At 38.5% G+C, this 15,794-nt stretch overlaps 1 protein-coding gene across 4 annotated transcripts in view; it reads right to left on the reverse strand.

Annotated features, from left to right (window-relative positions):
• The window catches only part of LOC113037698 (mediator of RNA polymerase II transcription subunit 23), a 53,001-nt gene that overhangs the window by 21,346 nt on the left and 15,861 nt on the right, over positions 1-15,794 (reverse strand). For all 4 annotated transcript variants that reach the window (XM_026195031.1, XM_026195029.1, XM_026195030.1 and 1 more), the window contains 8 exons: positions 11,868-12,013; positions 11,357-11,602; positions 8,855-8,997; positions 8,609-8,783; positions 7,306-7,469; positions 7,009-7,133; positions 5,629-5,834; positions 708-888 (listed from right to left, as the gene is read on the reverse strand). In XM_026195031.1, the coding sequence (XP_026050816.1) occupies positions 708-888; positions 5,629-5,834; positions 7,009-7,133; positions 7,306-7,469; positions 8,609-8,783; positions 8,855-8,997; positions 11,357-11,602; positions 11,868-12,013 (1,386 nt within the window). The remainder of the gene's footprint in view (positions 1-707; positions 889-5,628; positions 5,835-7,008; positions 7,134-7,305; positions 7,470-8,608; positions 8,784-8,854; positions 8,998-11,356; positions 11,603-11,867; positions 12,014-15,794) is intronic.

Here is a 15,794-nt window from a genome sequence, read left to right on the forward strand (position 1 = left end):
CAACAGAGAGGATAGAAGGTACGCCTTCTCTCTTTGCGTGAACATTTAGGCGGGGTTATGTAAATCTTCCCACACTGTGATGCAGAGATGTGGGGTGTGTTTAAAAGAGGCGTTTTAGGAACCAACTTTGATGAAGAATTTCTTTTTGGATCTGAGAATTTAGTCTCTACAACTTTACAGATCATCGTTATGCACCAAGAGCTTGTAACACTCCAAAGAGAAAGAAAAAAAATTGAAATCACATCATATGGCCCCTTTAATAAAGGGTTGATTCTTATAATAAGCACAGCATTTTCGAGTCATGGCCAACACATGTGCCTTGCACTTGATTTCTTTGTTCAAATCTATTACAGGATTAAAACAAACCTAGAAAAGTGAGTGACCACATTGCTACATTAAACTCTGTGAAATGTTGAGTTGGTCACAGTGCCGTTCTGCTGCCGATCTAGACGCACATTAATACTGAATTAGCAGCGCGCTTACTGGATGAATTCATTACAGCACAACTATAGCACATAAATGGAAATCATTTAAAGAAAATATGGGTACACTCTATTGTGATAGTCCACTTTAGACATTCTAGTAGAATAAGTTGACATGTACATGCAGAGTTACGTCCAGTCAGCAGGATGCAGTCTGCAGTGTTAGTTGTCAGATGTTAAGACAGTGTACTGAAACTAGCAGAGGCTGCAGAGGTCAGGGCTCACCAGGCACAGGATGAGTCTGTCCAGCGTCACAATGTTGTACTTCCACACCATGTCGTTGAGGATCTCGATGCACTTGTTGAGCTGCTGTCCTCCTGCAGACGTGCTGAACTCGTACACCAGGAAGTCTGCGAAGGTCCGCACGTGTGCCACCAGCGCCCGCGCCCCGATGCGCTCCAGCACCCTGAGGAGAGGACACAGAACATGGTGCTCGGCCGTTATCACACCGGACTCCTTCTGAGATCAGAGATTGTGTGTCTGGCTGCTATCAAAGATGCTTTTTCACTCATTTCATTTTAATAGGCATGTTTGATAGACACAGTGATCAGCACGATCAAAACATGTTTCACACAATCTACTGCATGTCTTCTGTCTCTGATTCACAGTTCAGAGTTTTTATACAGGCAAAGCTCTTTTAGTGTGATTGTACAAGCGTCCAGATTCAGCTGCTGCTTCTGGCGTCTAATCTTAAGAGGTTTTGTTCAAGTAAAGCTCAGAATAACTGCAGTAATATTTCCAGATGAACACTTACTGGACTGAAGCAGATCTCGAAGATCTCATTGATTTACATTACAAGCATCAGAACTTCACATATACTCATCAGTATCTACACCAGATTGTGAATAAAATTGAGCTGTTTTTAATCTCTATATTCTCATTATATCAGACTATATGAGCCAGAAAAGAGTGAAGCATCCATCATTTCATCAATGTCACATTATCACATCCCAGTCCTGTAGAAACACAGTTCAGCTCAGAGAAAACACGGTCAAGAACTGGCTGCATCTCTCAAGAGACAGAGAGAAACCAGAGAGAGTCAGGAGAGACGGACATCTCTGATTATCATCAGTGTTGAAAACAGTTGTGCTGCACAATATTTTTGTGGAAACGGTGACGTGTTATTTTTCAGATGAATAGATAGTTCAAAAGAACAGCATTTATTGGAAATGGAAATCTTTTGTAACATTAGAAATGTCTTTAAAAGATCATTTGTGATCCAAAACAGTGATGTACAAGTTCACTGAAATCCTCTCATATTTGATAATACTGCCGTAAAACGTGCCAATAAATGTTATTATTACTGTCTCATTTACATACAACACTCTTAAAAGTGTTCAGCTTAATTGTAGAGTCAGGAAGAGGGTGGAAACCGACCATGAAAAACTAAATGCTGAAGGAAACCTTGAACAACAAAAAGTGTCAGGAAAGAAGAAGAGACGGAGAATAAGAATGAGCGGAGCACACAGGATTACATGAGGACTCGGTCAGCGGCCTGCAGTGGGATGACAAGCAGAGTCTGTGTTGACTGTCATCTGACAGGCTGAACATTCAGCTCAACACGTCCAGTGATTTAATAGCACACAGCCTGTGGATCTCTCTGATTGCTCAAACACATCTGTGCCCGCAGCCCTGCTGGTGTAATGAGGCAGAGCTCGTGACTGGGGAATAAAGTGGATCACACATTCAGCCCAGTACAAACAGCCTTTATACAGCCCAGAGCAGCTGCAGCCTTTGATGACATTAGACCACACACACACACACAACATACTAACATCAGCCATTCAGAGAGAGACAGATGAGCGCTGGAGACAGTACAGCACTAGCCAGACAATCCTCTGCAGGGTCAGTGATTTCAGAAGTCTCAGTACAATGAAGCAGTGTTACTGCTAAACTAATTAGTGAGTCCCTGGAGCACAAACACAGTCTTGGGTCGCTGGGGTATATTTGTAGCAATAGCCTAAAGTACACTGTATGGGTCAAAATGATACATTTTTCTTTTATGGAAAAAATCATTATGGTAATTAAGTAGAGATCATGATCCATGAAGATATTTTTTTGAATTTCCTACCGTAAATATATCAAAACTTATTTATTATTTTATTATTCATATCTTAATTTGATCAGCACCATTTTCATAAATCCAGAAAAACTAAAATACACCAAGAATATCTTAAGAAATATTTCATAGGGCCATATTATTGTAAATCATTCATTTTTGAATTGACGTTTAATTAACCCATTAAAATTGAATCCAGATCAATTTTCCCAAATTCAAAACACAGAATTTGGGAAAAATGTATTTGATTACAAATCAATTTAATCATTAAAACGGAGTACTGAAAATTTAAAACTGAAAGGGGAAAATCCAGAAAAGTCCAGAATCCAGAAAAATTTACAAAATAATTTATTGGATTTCATAGGGCCCTACATTGCTTTATATAATAACTAGAAAATTAAGCAAAGTGTTACATTTATATTTGTTATTGTGCCACTTCATATTCACATGGATTCATTCCACAATACTGCCAAATAACAGAGAAATGTATGTTTTTAACATGAATCTGAACATTAGCCAAAAGAGATCCTAACTGGGGTTGAACATTTGAGGCAGCCCTGGGAGAGCCTAGGATCTCCAGTTGAGATTTACTTAGCTTCAATAGCTTGGCTGCTTGCCATCTATGGTTCAATTTCATCAAAAGATTCAATCATACTAGAAACAATGCCATTACTGTCAGACAATGCCATTACTGTCAGGGTTATTGGAAAGTAACTGAGTATCACTGGTGTAGCAGGAACATTTTTAATTTCTGAAAAACTGAGCTCAGGTAAGCATAAAGAGTGCAAACAGCAGAGGTACTAAAACAGAACCCTGAGGGACCCCGCAATCTACCTGGACAGCAAAATTCCTACTGCTTAAGGAGGTGGTGAATCATAGTATAGCCATACCCTATCACGATTCTGGTTAAAAGTGGTCAAAGCAACCTCTTCCTGATGGAGAAGAAAAGTTTACAACAGTAGCCTTAATTTTCTTTTCTTTTCATTTTTGGATGAAAAAGTAGAAGTAACTTCTGGTAGGGTTTAGATGATGCATTCCGTTAAGTAGCAGAAATAGGATGTAGAACTGATGATGGTTTCAGGCTACTTTCATGCTCTGAAATTAGTTAATTTACAAGATGGACCCTTTAAATTCCTTACTTGAGGCCTAGAGTTTATTATTTCCTATCTTTGTATTCAGGTTTTCTATACTCTCTTCTAAGAGAGCATTTAGTGTCATTTATCCTTAAAGTCTCAGTCACAAACAGGAAATATAATGCTGGTTTAAAAAGGTAATGTAACCAATTTGTAAACAATTTGTTCAATATCATCCCTGCAATCAATAATGCCATGTTAACAGTTAGTGGCTCAGAGAAAAATTACAGATGGAGAGCAGTATTTCAAGTGAGCTTCTGTACCCTGAGCAGGGTGATGTATCAGAATGAGAAACTTGTCATCGCAATTCCAGATTGTTGACTGAGCACACAACAACAACAACAACAACAACAGCAACATGATCCACAAAGGACCTAGTGAAAACGTTGAGTGATTCCCAAGAGCCATGCACTGATTGAAAACTCCGACTGACAGTCGATATAAATCCTTTAGACAGTAAAGATCCAATGTAGATTAATAAAAGCCTGTGGTGGAAAGAAACCAAGGAGGATCTTTTTTTAGTTACCTATGTTTTGTTAGTAGCTTGTTTAGTGTGGCATATGAGCAGATTCGCTGAAGATTGACAACTTCAAGTTATGAGAGGAAAAAGGAGAAAAAACAGGCTAATCATGGAGATCTTTCTTGGTGCAGTTTTTATTATTTTTCTGATTTGGTTTTATCTATTGCACTAATGCAATATGAAGAAACTTATGAGCATCATATGAGACAATGTAATATGATGTTGTAATTACGACTTGCCGAAAATAAAATCTATAGGTATAAAATAATTACAGCATATCACAATGTTAGTTTAAACATTTAACCTAGATAAATGAGAGCTATTAGGCACATATCCAATTGTTTGTGCAAAGAGTGGAAGCTAAAGCACTTCAGGACATCAGTGCAAACAAAATAAAATAAGCCATTATTTTTGTTCATAAAGGTAACAATAATAAATCGTTCGGAATTGTAAATGATCTTATATTACTTTTATTTGTGTGTACTTACAATATCAACAAAGCGTTGTGCTTTTGTAAAATAAAGTAAACAAATAGGATGCGCTTTCTTGTCTTTAGCAGGAGCCCTCACAAAAATGAAACAAAGACCTCACAGACATGATTAATATATCTAGAGATAGCTTTGATTATTAAAAAAACTAAATTCAAATATAAGACAAAAACTCTTACACTATGTAATCCATGAAGATGCAAATCTTTCTGAAGGTGCATCCAATGAGGAGATGACGAATCAGGATTGTCAACTTCATCTTTGTGACACTGACTCAGAAAACAATCGTTTATTAATTATTCAAATATCTCCTCACTATTTCCCGCCGACACATTCATGGCATCTTATGCTGGGGCTTTGCTGCATGACTTAGCCTATTTAATGCGCTCATGTCACGTTGCTGTGTGCCATGGTCACAAAAACTCATTTGGACACATTTTTAAGCATTATGGTTTAAAAACAAGTGATTTAAGCCACTGAAACGCAAACAACAGCACTCTGCAGTCTGTTTCTGAGCATGATTTCTCCATTTGGATCGGATCAAGGTTGGGTCATGTTAACACCTTAAACTAAGCGTACCAGAGTTTGTTTGGAAGCGGACTGAGACCACCTCTTCAGCTAGGTCTTGGTACAGTTGTTTGTTGTGCAACTGAGTGCAATTGCTGTATTCACACCAGCCCAAAAGACCAGCACCAAGAGGGGAAACAAACTTGATTCAGTCGAATCAAGCAAGACAGATGTGAAAACACCTTAAGTTCACATCCCAGTTCAGACACACCAGAGAAAGCACAAACAGGTTTTAACAGCTTAAAGAGTGAAGGAGGCTTTCTTACATGGTACACTTTCAGGACATCCTGAAAAGAACAGGATCTGGATGGATGAACCATACTTTAAAAATCACAAATCTAGTGAGGTGTACTGAAACAGGTGGTGAGAGGTGACGCACCTGAAGCCGATCTGGTTGATGTGGTCCGTCTCCAGCAGCATCTTCCACAGCAGACACAGGAAGAGGGGCGGCGAGCCCTGCATTGAGAAGTGTGTGATGATGTCGTTCTCAACGGTCATAGACTTCCACTTCCTGTACTCCTCCTCCACGTTCTTCTTCAGGTTAAAACGGCTCTCCTGTGGAACGTTATTCTGCTTGAAGAACGCCTGGGAAATGAGCACAAGAGAGAAGAGAAGTTATTATGAATCTCATTAAAGCTCCACCATGAACTATACAGACATCTATGACAATAACTATATCAACGTCCACAGCTCCAGCTCTTTAAAGTCAGCTGACGATTGGGATTTTTTTATTGTTCATCAGCTGGAAAAATCTTGCTGAAAGTAATTCTAACAATATTGTTCCTCTGTGCCGTTATCGTAATAGCTTTGCTGTGGACCATCCTTGGTGTTAAGCATCATTGAGAAAATCGTTGGATATTTCTATATTCTTGGTATCTCTGACTTTCAGGTTCCAACTATAAAAGTGTTCAAGAACCAATGCTCAGATGACAGCTCATAGGGAAACAAACTGAACTTTACCAGTGTTCCTGCGTCACGTTATAGATGTTCATTACAAACACAGCTCTGACGATGGAGAATTCTGAGAGGAAGTGATGTAAACCAGTGCATTTAAACCTTCTATCATCCTTTAGATACACTAGAACTCCACTAGACTTCATCATCTAAATGCCATTTCAGATGCAGCTTCTATGTTTCCTCTGCATTGCAAAGATTCATTTTGTTGATTGATACTTTCATTTGCTTCACAGCCCAAGTATTTTATTATAATTGACCGAACTTGACTCAAATGATAATGGACACTTTTAGAAAAAATGGCTTTAAGGTAAAAATGACCATAAAAGGTAAAAATCAATTTAAACTTATTGGAAAAGATTAATTTCTGTCACTGCTGTGAACTGACCAGCACACAGTGTGAAGAGTGTGAAGAATATACAAGACTTAAGAGTCAGCTTTCAATAACTGCCTTCCATCCGACTTTAGGTACAAATCTGTAAAAGATAATACCTCAAAAAAAAATGTTTAGCAGACATATAATAATCCTCACTTTTTCCAATCTGCAGAGGTTAAAATGAGTTTTTTGTTGCCAATTTGTTGTAAAAATAAAAACACTCACCAATCAGTACCGAACCAAAAAATGTTTTGGTACCATGGACTAACTGGATTGTGGCATCCCTAGTATTTACTATTATTGACACACTATTTTCCTATTTAATATTGTAAAGCTTCTTTGACACAATCTGTAGTGTTAAAAGCATTATATAAATAAAGGTGAGTTGACAACTGTTGTGAGTCGGAGTGTGCACAGGTGTGTGAGTACCTGCAGCGGAGCGGGGAAACAGCTGAGAGTGTGAGACGCCCAGTTATGAGGTGTGAAGTTCATGATGGTCTGCAGGATGTCCTTACACCAGGTGCCCTGGATGGAGTCCGAGCCAGTGAAGAAATCTGCACCACACACAGACACAGGAGTAAGGGACAAACAGATTTAGAAAAATTATATTATCAGATCTTATTTTAAGCATGCAAGTTACTTGACCAAATACTAAGTGAGAGAAGACTACTCATCAGGTCAGTTCTGTAATGTGTGTTTTAACAGTGTGTTAGCGGTGTGAAATACCTGTGACGTGTGTGGCTCGAGCCAGCGTGAGGATCAGCGCTCGGTTCAGCTCCTCTGACTCGGCAGACAGCACAGTTTTAGGGTCATTGAGGAAGCGTGTGAACTGCGGCTGAACCTCTGAACTCCCCAGAGCCGTGATCAACCTGAGAGCGGTACTCTCGACACTGTCCACACAAACACACAGAATGAGTACAGACAGCAGGCCGGCACACGGGCACTGACACACTACAGATGCTACAGCTGCAGCTTACAGATGCAGGAACTGAGATGCACTGGATTAAAACAAAAAAAACAATTATAATAGAGATCACGATTATGATGATTCTGAACTACGCTAAATAACATGGAATTTACTACTAGAGGCTGTGACGAATTATCAATCGCCTATTTCTATAAAAAAAAATTTTTAATTTAATTTGAATTATTTAAAAAATGTTTGAATGAATGATTCAATGACTTACTCATACATTCTTCACTGGTTTCATTCCTGAATGAATCAGCATTTTTTAATGAATCTCTTGAATGACAAGTACTGTGCAACACTGTATTGTGATATTTTTTAACTTCCAGAAATGAGTAGTCTGTGATAACTATTAACTTTTGCTAATTAACTTTAAGCATGAGGTAGTGGAAATACTAGCTGCATCTCAAGAAGGCTGTGTCCTAAATGTATTTGTCGGCTGCATACTTCATCGAAGCTGCTTTATTTCAGTATGAAACTACTACATTCCAATATGTGACCCTGCACCACAAAACCAATCATAAGGGACAACTTTTTTTTTTATTTTTAATTGAGAATAAATAAGCTTTCCAATGATGCATGGTTTGTAAAGCTAGAGATACAACTATTTGAAAATCTGGAATCTGAGGGAGCAAAAAAAAAAAAAATCTTAATATTGAGAAAATCATCTTTAAAGTCCAAATGAAGTTCTTAGGTATTCATATTACTAATCAAAAATTAAGTGTTTTTGTATATTTTATGTAGGGAATTTACAAAATATCTTCATGGAACATGATCTTTACTTATTATCCTAATGATTTTGGTTGATAATTTTAACCCATACAATGTATTGTTGGCTATTGCTACAAATTAGTGCTGTCAAACAATTTATCACGATTAATCGTTTGACAGCACTACTCAAACATACCCGTGCTATTTGTGACTGGTATTGTGTTCCAGGGTCACATCTAAGAAAGTACAGTAATTGACGCCTCAGGAGAAATAACAGTTAATTATGCATTCTCATCTTCAGTGAGGAACATGATTGACAAATGCATCCTCCAAGTGTGTGCGGCAACTCACCAGAGGTGCAGCTGGTTCTGATTGGTCTGTGGAACCGCGGCGAGCGAGTGAAGGTGTGACAGGAGCTGCACGCGGTAATGAGGCTGAATGTGGTGCATGCGGTAGCTGAACATCTCCAGCAGCGTGTGCAGAATCCCCCACGCGTGCGACTTGAACACGTTCGGCAGAAGCTGACCTAGTAGAGGAAGCACATACAGTCACACACAAGGACAGTTAAAACATCGCTGAAGTGTGAGTCAGACTTACTGATAAAGCCCTTAATGCCGAGGGACTCGATCTCCATGTAGACCAGCAGTCGGCTGTACGTCTCCACCAGGGCTGGGGCCAGGGCTAGACTAGACTTGGCATGGGCCAGTTTAATGACACGGGTTGCAATGCTGTGGATCAAGCTAATGGGAAAACAAGAGGTCATCTGAGAATGTGAGCACATCTACAATACATAACACACACACACCTGCATTCATCCATGGTATACAGGATCACTGAAGAAACCTTTATGCAGACAGGACTAGCAGCCTTAAGGTCCATGCATTTTCATATGTGTTTTTACATATTTCATCCAAAAAAAAATTGTCTGATGCGTATTAATCAGTTGCAAAATAATTCACAAACAATACCAAATGGAGTCTTCCAGCAGTAAGGATGATTTTGTTGTCTTCTCTTCTTAAAAAGAGAGGAAGGAGAGGTATCCTCCTTCTCAAGGAGCAGCAGGATTGGTGCATGCGCTCTAGAAAGCTTCATCCATGTTCAGTGTCGGCTTTACTTTTTCTCATTAAGTTATGACCGATATCAGATATTTCTGAACTCTTTTAAGCTCTCACTCACATTGAGTTCTTCTCAATGTGAGCGTCTGTTGTTGTTGCAGTCTCAGCTAGGGCGGCACGATAAACTGAAATGAGTGACAACGATGATTGTTCTCCATTTGTTTTTCTTCTCTAGTTACGGGTGATCTCGCGAGTCTCCGTGATATCTCGTGTCACTGTGAAATCGTTCCTAAAGTCGACAGGTGTGGCAAGGTTTAGTGTGTGCATCCAGAGGATTATAAGGCTAAAAATCAGTTGAAACTGTCTTCATGTCTGTGGTCTGCCATGGTTTTATTGGTTGGTCAGTAAACATGGATCATAACAGTAAAAACACTGATGATAATGCTGAATCGTAGGCTATCTTTGGTAGAAAGACTTTGAATATCTCTCACTGAATGACACAGGAAAATCGTGCAGTGTGTTTTCATGTTTAATACAAAAAACTTAATACTGGGGTCAGCTCCAGCCCTGATCAAACACACCTGAACCAGCTAATCAAGGTGTTCAGGGTTACATGAAGACTACAAGCAGGTTGGATTAAGGTTAGAAACAGAAGTCTGCAGGATGGTAGCACTCGGGGAGCAGGGTTGGAGATGTCTGATCTGGAGGTATCCAGCACCAAAGACTCATGAGGGGACCGTTAACTTAGTAACAAAACAATTAGACCAGAAAAACAAACAGCAAGTGCGGCTGCGTTGACCTTGGACCTCAGAAAACACAGTGGACCAACACCAGCAGATGACATGGCACCTCAAACCATCACTGACTGTGGAAACTTTACACTGGACCTAAAGCAATTTATTTCTGGATTGTGTGCCTCTCCTCTCTTCCTCCAGACTCTGGGAACCTGATTTCCAAAAGAAATGCTAAATTTACTTTCATCAGAGAACATAACTGTGGAGCACTCAGCATCAGTCCAGTCCTTTTTGAAGCAAGACGCTTCTGACGCTGTCTGTTGTTCAAGAGTGTCTTGACACAAGGAATGTGAAGCTGAAACCCATGTCTTGCATACGTCTGTGTGTAGTGGTTCTTGAAGCACTGACTCCAGCTGGAGTCCACTCTTTGTGAATCTCCCCCACATTTTTGAATGGGTTTTGTTTCACAATCCTCTCCAGGGTTCCCTTCTCTTCTCTATTAATGTGCTTGGACACAGAGCTCTGTGAACAGCCAGCCTCTTTTGCAATGACCTTTTGTGTCTTGCCCTCCTTGTGCAAGGTGTCAATGGTCATCTTTTGGACCACTGCCAAGTCAGCAGTCTTCCCCATGATTGTGTAGCCTACAGAACTAGACTGAGAGACCATTTAAAGGCTTTGCAGGTGTTTTGAGTTAATTATCTGATTAGAGAGTGGCACCAGGTGTCTTCAATATTGAACCTTTTCACAATATTCAGATTTTCTGAGATACTGAATTTGGGATTTTCCTTAGTTGTCAGTTATAATCATCAAAATTAAAAGAAATAAACATTTGAAATATATCAGTCTGTGTGTAATGAATGAATATAATATATATGAATGGAATTAGTGAAATGTGAAAACTTTTTGATGATATTCTAATTAAATTGACCAGCACCTGTATTTAATAAATGATCTATATTTTATGAAAATAAAACTATGATAAAAAATAATATTCATTTATGCGACTGCTGATTGATTTGTTTGTTCCTATGTAATTACTGACTGTTTACTTGTCTTTAACACTTTAATATTTGACATTTATATTAGTCTAGGTGTTTTTGCTGTGGTATTTTTCTAAAACACAGGCAAAAGTTCCTCTTCTGTAGCTGCAACCGAATACTTTGTAAAAGACACAGAATAAATGTTTGACTTCATTTTTTTTTTTTTTTATCTTACTGGAATCAAAACCAGGAATCGGTAAGCAGAATCTGAATCAGAACTGATAAAATACAAACGATACCCAACCCTAAACTAAAGTAATGTCCTCTCACCTCATCTTAGCGTGGACGGTGAGGGAGTCCAGCAGGTTCATGGGTAAAGGCGTGACCGAGCCGGACGCCATGCAGTTGGTGCCGGGCAGAGTGATGCGCATGCTGCCGTTCCCGTAGATGGTCTCCACCAGCACACCCATGGGCAGCGTGAAGCACTCGGAGTTTGTGGAGTACGCGTTACACAGCAGAGCGATCTTATAGTCAGTCATGGGCAGACTCTTATTGCGCAGACTCTGCTGGAGAAACCTGAACACAGAGAGGAACAGGAAACAGATGAGCAGTCAGTCTGTGTTAGTGATGGAACAGTTCCCTGTAAACACCTGAACCGTACAGTCCAGCACACAAGAGGAGCGCAGTTCAAATTAAATCTGACGTAAAACAAAAAGGGTTCGGCTAATTTATGTTTCGGTTGATGAATACGTATTCTGACTTCCCAGTACATTACAACGACAGCGATTAAGAAAAAAGAAATGTCTCTTGTTCAGTGTGAGTGTGTGTGTGTGTGTCTCACTCGTGGTGCAGCTTGAGCGAGTGTGGGATGGGGATCTGGAGCTTGGAGTTGTCGTTCTGAGCTTTGCGGTTCAGGTGAATCCAGATGCAGGTCATTGCGAAGGCGTGCGTGGACTGAGGCTTGTTGATGTCTGGGACTGGAATACACTACAAAACAAAACCGCAGGCAATTCAAAATACTGTCAAGATGCATGCAAGAACCAACTAGCACATACACCGTTCTCTTCTCCTCCTCATCCTGAGCATGAGAGCTGATCTCATATGCATCACAATTTAGGTGTGTAGAAGGGACTTTGCCTGTGGATAATCCAATAAATGTCAGTTGCTTTCTCAGAAAAAGTCTGAACTGAACTATTTTTAATGTGGATGCTGTCTCTATGTGACAGAAAGCCAAGATGTGACAGTAAATGCATATCTAATGTTACGAAAGATTTCTATTTCAAATAACTGCTGTTCTTCTGATCTTTCTATTCATGTGTGAATCTTGAGAAATAAAATGCATCACAGTTTCCACAAAAATCTTGTGCAGCACAACTGTGTTCAACATAATCAGAGATGTTTCTTGAGCAATAAATCATCATATTATTCTGATTTCTGAAGATCATGTGACACTGAAGACTGAAGTAATGATGCTGAAAATACAGCAGCACACGACAGAAATACATTACACTTTAACACAGATTCACACAGAAAACAGATGTTTATATTATAATATTTTACCATTTTACTGTATTTTTGATCAAGTAAATTCAGCCTTGGTCAGCAGAAGATAATAACTTCAGAAACGTTTCTAAAATCTGAACTAGCAGCAGGATTTAAAGAGATGTGAAGTCTATAGGATCATCAGTCGGTGCATGCAGTAGCTGAACTCATCTGTCCTTCACAGATGCTGTGGGATGATGGCTGGATCACAGCAGCTGGTCTTTCATCAGCTGTCCTGCTGGGCTTCACAAAGCTAACAGCTCTGAGGGTTTAAATAGCCGACACCATGTGCAAACATCCCTAATCACAGCATCTTCCCACAGGACTATTTCAGTGAGCTAATACTGGCAGCACTAATGACAGACAGTTTACTACAGGGTTCCTTTAAAACATTCCTAGGGAATTTAATAAGAATGTTCTGAATCTGTGGAAAGAGCTGTTTATTTGCAAGTGCTGATTTAGGGCCTGATTTATAAAAAGATCAGACAATGGGTCAACACAAAAACTGTGCTGAATACTAGTGATGCATCTAACCATCTGGCCGAAATTAACTTGATGATGACAATATCAATCTCCATCAATATAATCTTTTAGTCTACGCTGTTTTCAGTTGATGCATGATCAAAATTCATTAATTCATTAAATAGCGATCAAAATAAGTTTTGTGCTCTGTTACTTGAAACAAATATGAAAAGTTTCAGCTTTCAAACTGTTAATTTCATAACAAAAATCAAAGAACAAAAATGTGTTTTGTCACGCTTTAATGAGTGGTGGCTGATCACAGTTTCTCCTCCTCTACTAGTTCTAGCAGCAAATAAACACAAATGAACATCAGATGTTGTTGAAAGAAACACCACAACTTACTGAAATGAATCATCTCTCAATCATCACTCACTCAGCGTTTCAACCGCAGAAAGACCTCAATAAATCTGCTCATGAACAATGCCATGCAACGTCACATTTATGCTCAGGAGAGACATGCTACGACCATAAACTCCATAGTTGACTAGAAAAGTAAAAATACTTTGTCATCTAAAGTATAAGTATGTATATTTTACACATGTATTTTTTTTCATCCATTATAAAATGATTTCAAATTTCAAATTTTCAAATATAAAAATATATCGGCTTTATATCGGCCCCCTGCTTTCCAAGATATCGGCATCCGCTGTCAAAAAAACTATTTTGGTCCACCACTACACTATATTGAATATTAATTACAAATCTTGGCATAGACACGTAAATTATATTCAATAGATTGATTATCAATGGGAAAAAAAAACTGATTAAAAGACTTAATTCAACTAATTAGGTTCATTCTGATGTTATTCTTCAGAATATCTCTTCACCGATCCCTGAGAATGTGGACTTCTTAAGGCTTCTTGCAGACATTTAGTCAACTAGATGACTACAGCACAATGAAACCAGCGAGTTGTGCTATTTGAGAACGTGGGTCCCCTCTTTTTCTCACTTTCCATTGCTTTTTAATTAAAGATGCTTCGATCACAGTTTTCTTGGCTGATTCTGGTTTCTGATTCTTTTGTAAGCATGAGCTGCCGATACCGATTTGTGCCAATTCAGCTGACAGCATAAACAAACAAAAACCTCTGAAAACTAGTTTTTAATGCAAAAAACTATTTATATAATAAGCAATGATTAAACATTACAGTTCCCCCAACCGGGAAAAAGTTACAGATGTTCTCTCACTTAATTCTCAAAATAAAGTGATCTGTTACAGCTGCTGTTTAACTGTACTGTTTAACAAACCTGTGGTTACATTTCAACTGAAATCCATATCAATAAACTCCATCTTTCCACTGCAGAAACACTGAAGTGGCATTAAATGTGTTTACAGATGAAGCAGAGGTGCCATAAATTCATTTACACTGCAACATTTTTAATGCATTAAGAATTTTATAAGATTCATATTTTAAATATTTTTAAACATACACATAATAAAATGTTAGGAAAAATGCAATGATAGTTTTAAATATGACACCACACCAGTAGGTGGCGGTTTGAATGAGTGAGTCCTAACGTCCTTTAGGGCTGGGCGATATATAAAAAAAAAAATGATATCTCGATATTGTCAAAATTTTTACGATATTCGATATATATCTCGATATGTTTGCATTTGCATTTAAATAATAAAAAAAAACATGATTTTCATATAAACAGATTAAAAAAAAAAAAACTATTTAGATTAAACAGCTAATTTAAGCAGTTAAAAAATCTAGACCAAGAGATCACTTACTGCTTTTTATTAAATGAATACATGTAGGCCTATATGTAACTGAAGCAGTGCAAATTAAGTACAGTAAGTGCATTCTGTCAACTTTTTAGTGGATGCAATTCACAATTTATACTATGCAACTGGGATAAGTATTTTATTTTAATTTTTTAACAAGTTTTTAAGCTAAGAACACAAGTCTGTCAACTGTCTGCAGTTTTAAGAGAAGCTCTGTGGCATGAACCTATGTTCCTACTGACATTAAAAACCCTCTTAGATGGGGAGCTAGTTGCTGAAGCACATAGCTATTTCTTATATATTAATATATATAAATGAATACCAAAGACTTTTGCATTCTCTCTGTCTGTTATGGAAACTGGTAAACATATCAGTGAAATTCCCCAATAGTAATTCCAATTGGCCATAGCCTATGTTTCTCTATTCAAACATCAGCGGTCGAGTAAGTGCATTTATTTTGCGATCACAAATGCAAACAATACAGTTGTGATCTCACGACAGAACACAGACCGACTGAACGACGCTTTCATTAGATCGCTCAATTCCAGCTTGTTAGTGTTTTCAGATCATCGTCGGCAGCTCTTCCGCTATGAGGAGTGAGCACGTGCGCATGGTTGCCAGATTGCTTAAAATGAGCAAACACCGGGCAGAAAATGTATCCTTGTAACAGTGGAGCTCTGATTCGGAGATTTAAACTCTTCTTATCTGGCGACCACTATCATTAAGCTCTCGTAGTAGAGGGGCGTAGAGCAGTTACAGGTTCCTTTTTTGGACATTCGGCGCGTTTTTTTGGGAAAGTATGCTTGAATTTGAAATATTCGATATTCCCGATATATTCAAATTTGACATCGTCGTCAAAATTATTCCGATATTATCGCTAATATTCGATATATCGCCCAGCCCTAACGTCCTCCATTAAACAGATTAGTTCAAATTACTGATTCATTCAGAAAAAAGGCAAGCGACTACTGTCTTTAT

The sequence above is a fragment of the Carassius auratus genome, chromosome 20 (assembly GCF_003368295.1).
Source record: "Carassius auratus strain Wakin chromosome 20, ASM336829v1, whole genome shotgun sequence".
Taxonomy (NCBI): domain Eukaryota; kingdom Metazoa; phylum Chordata; class Actinopteri; order Cypriniformes; family Cyprinidae; genus Carassius; species Carassius auratus.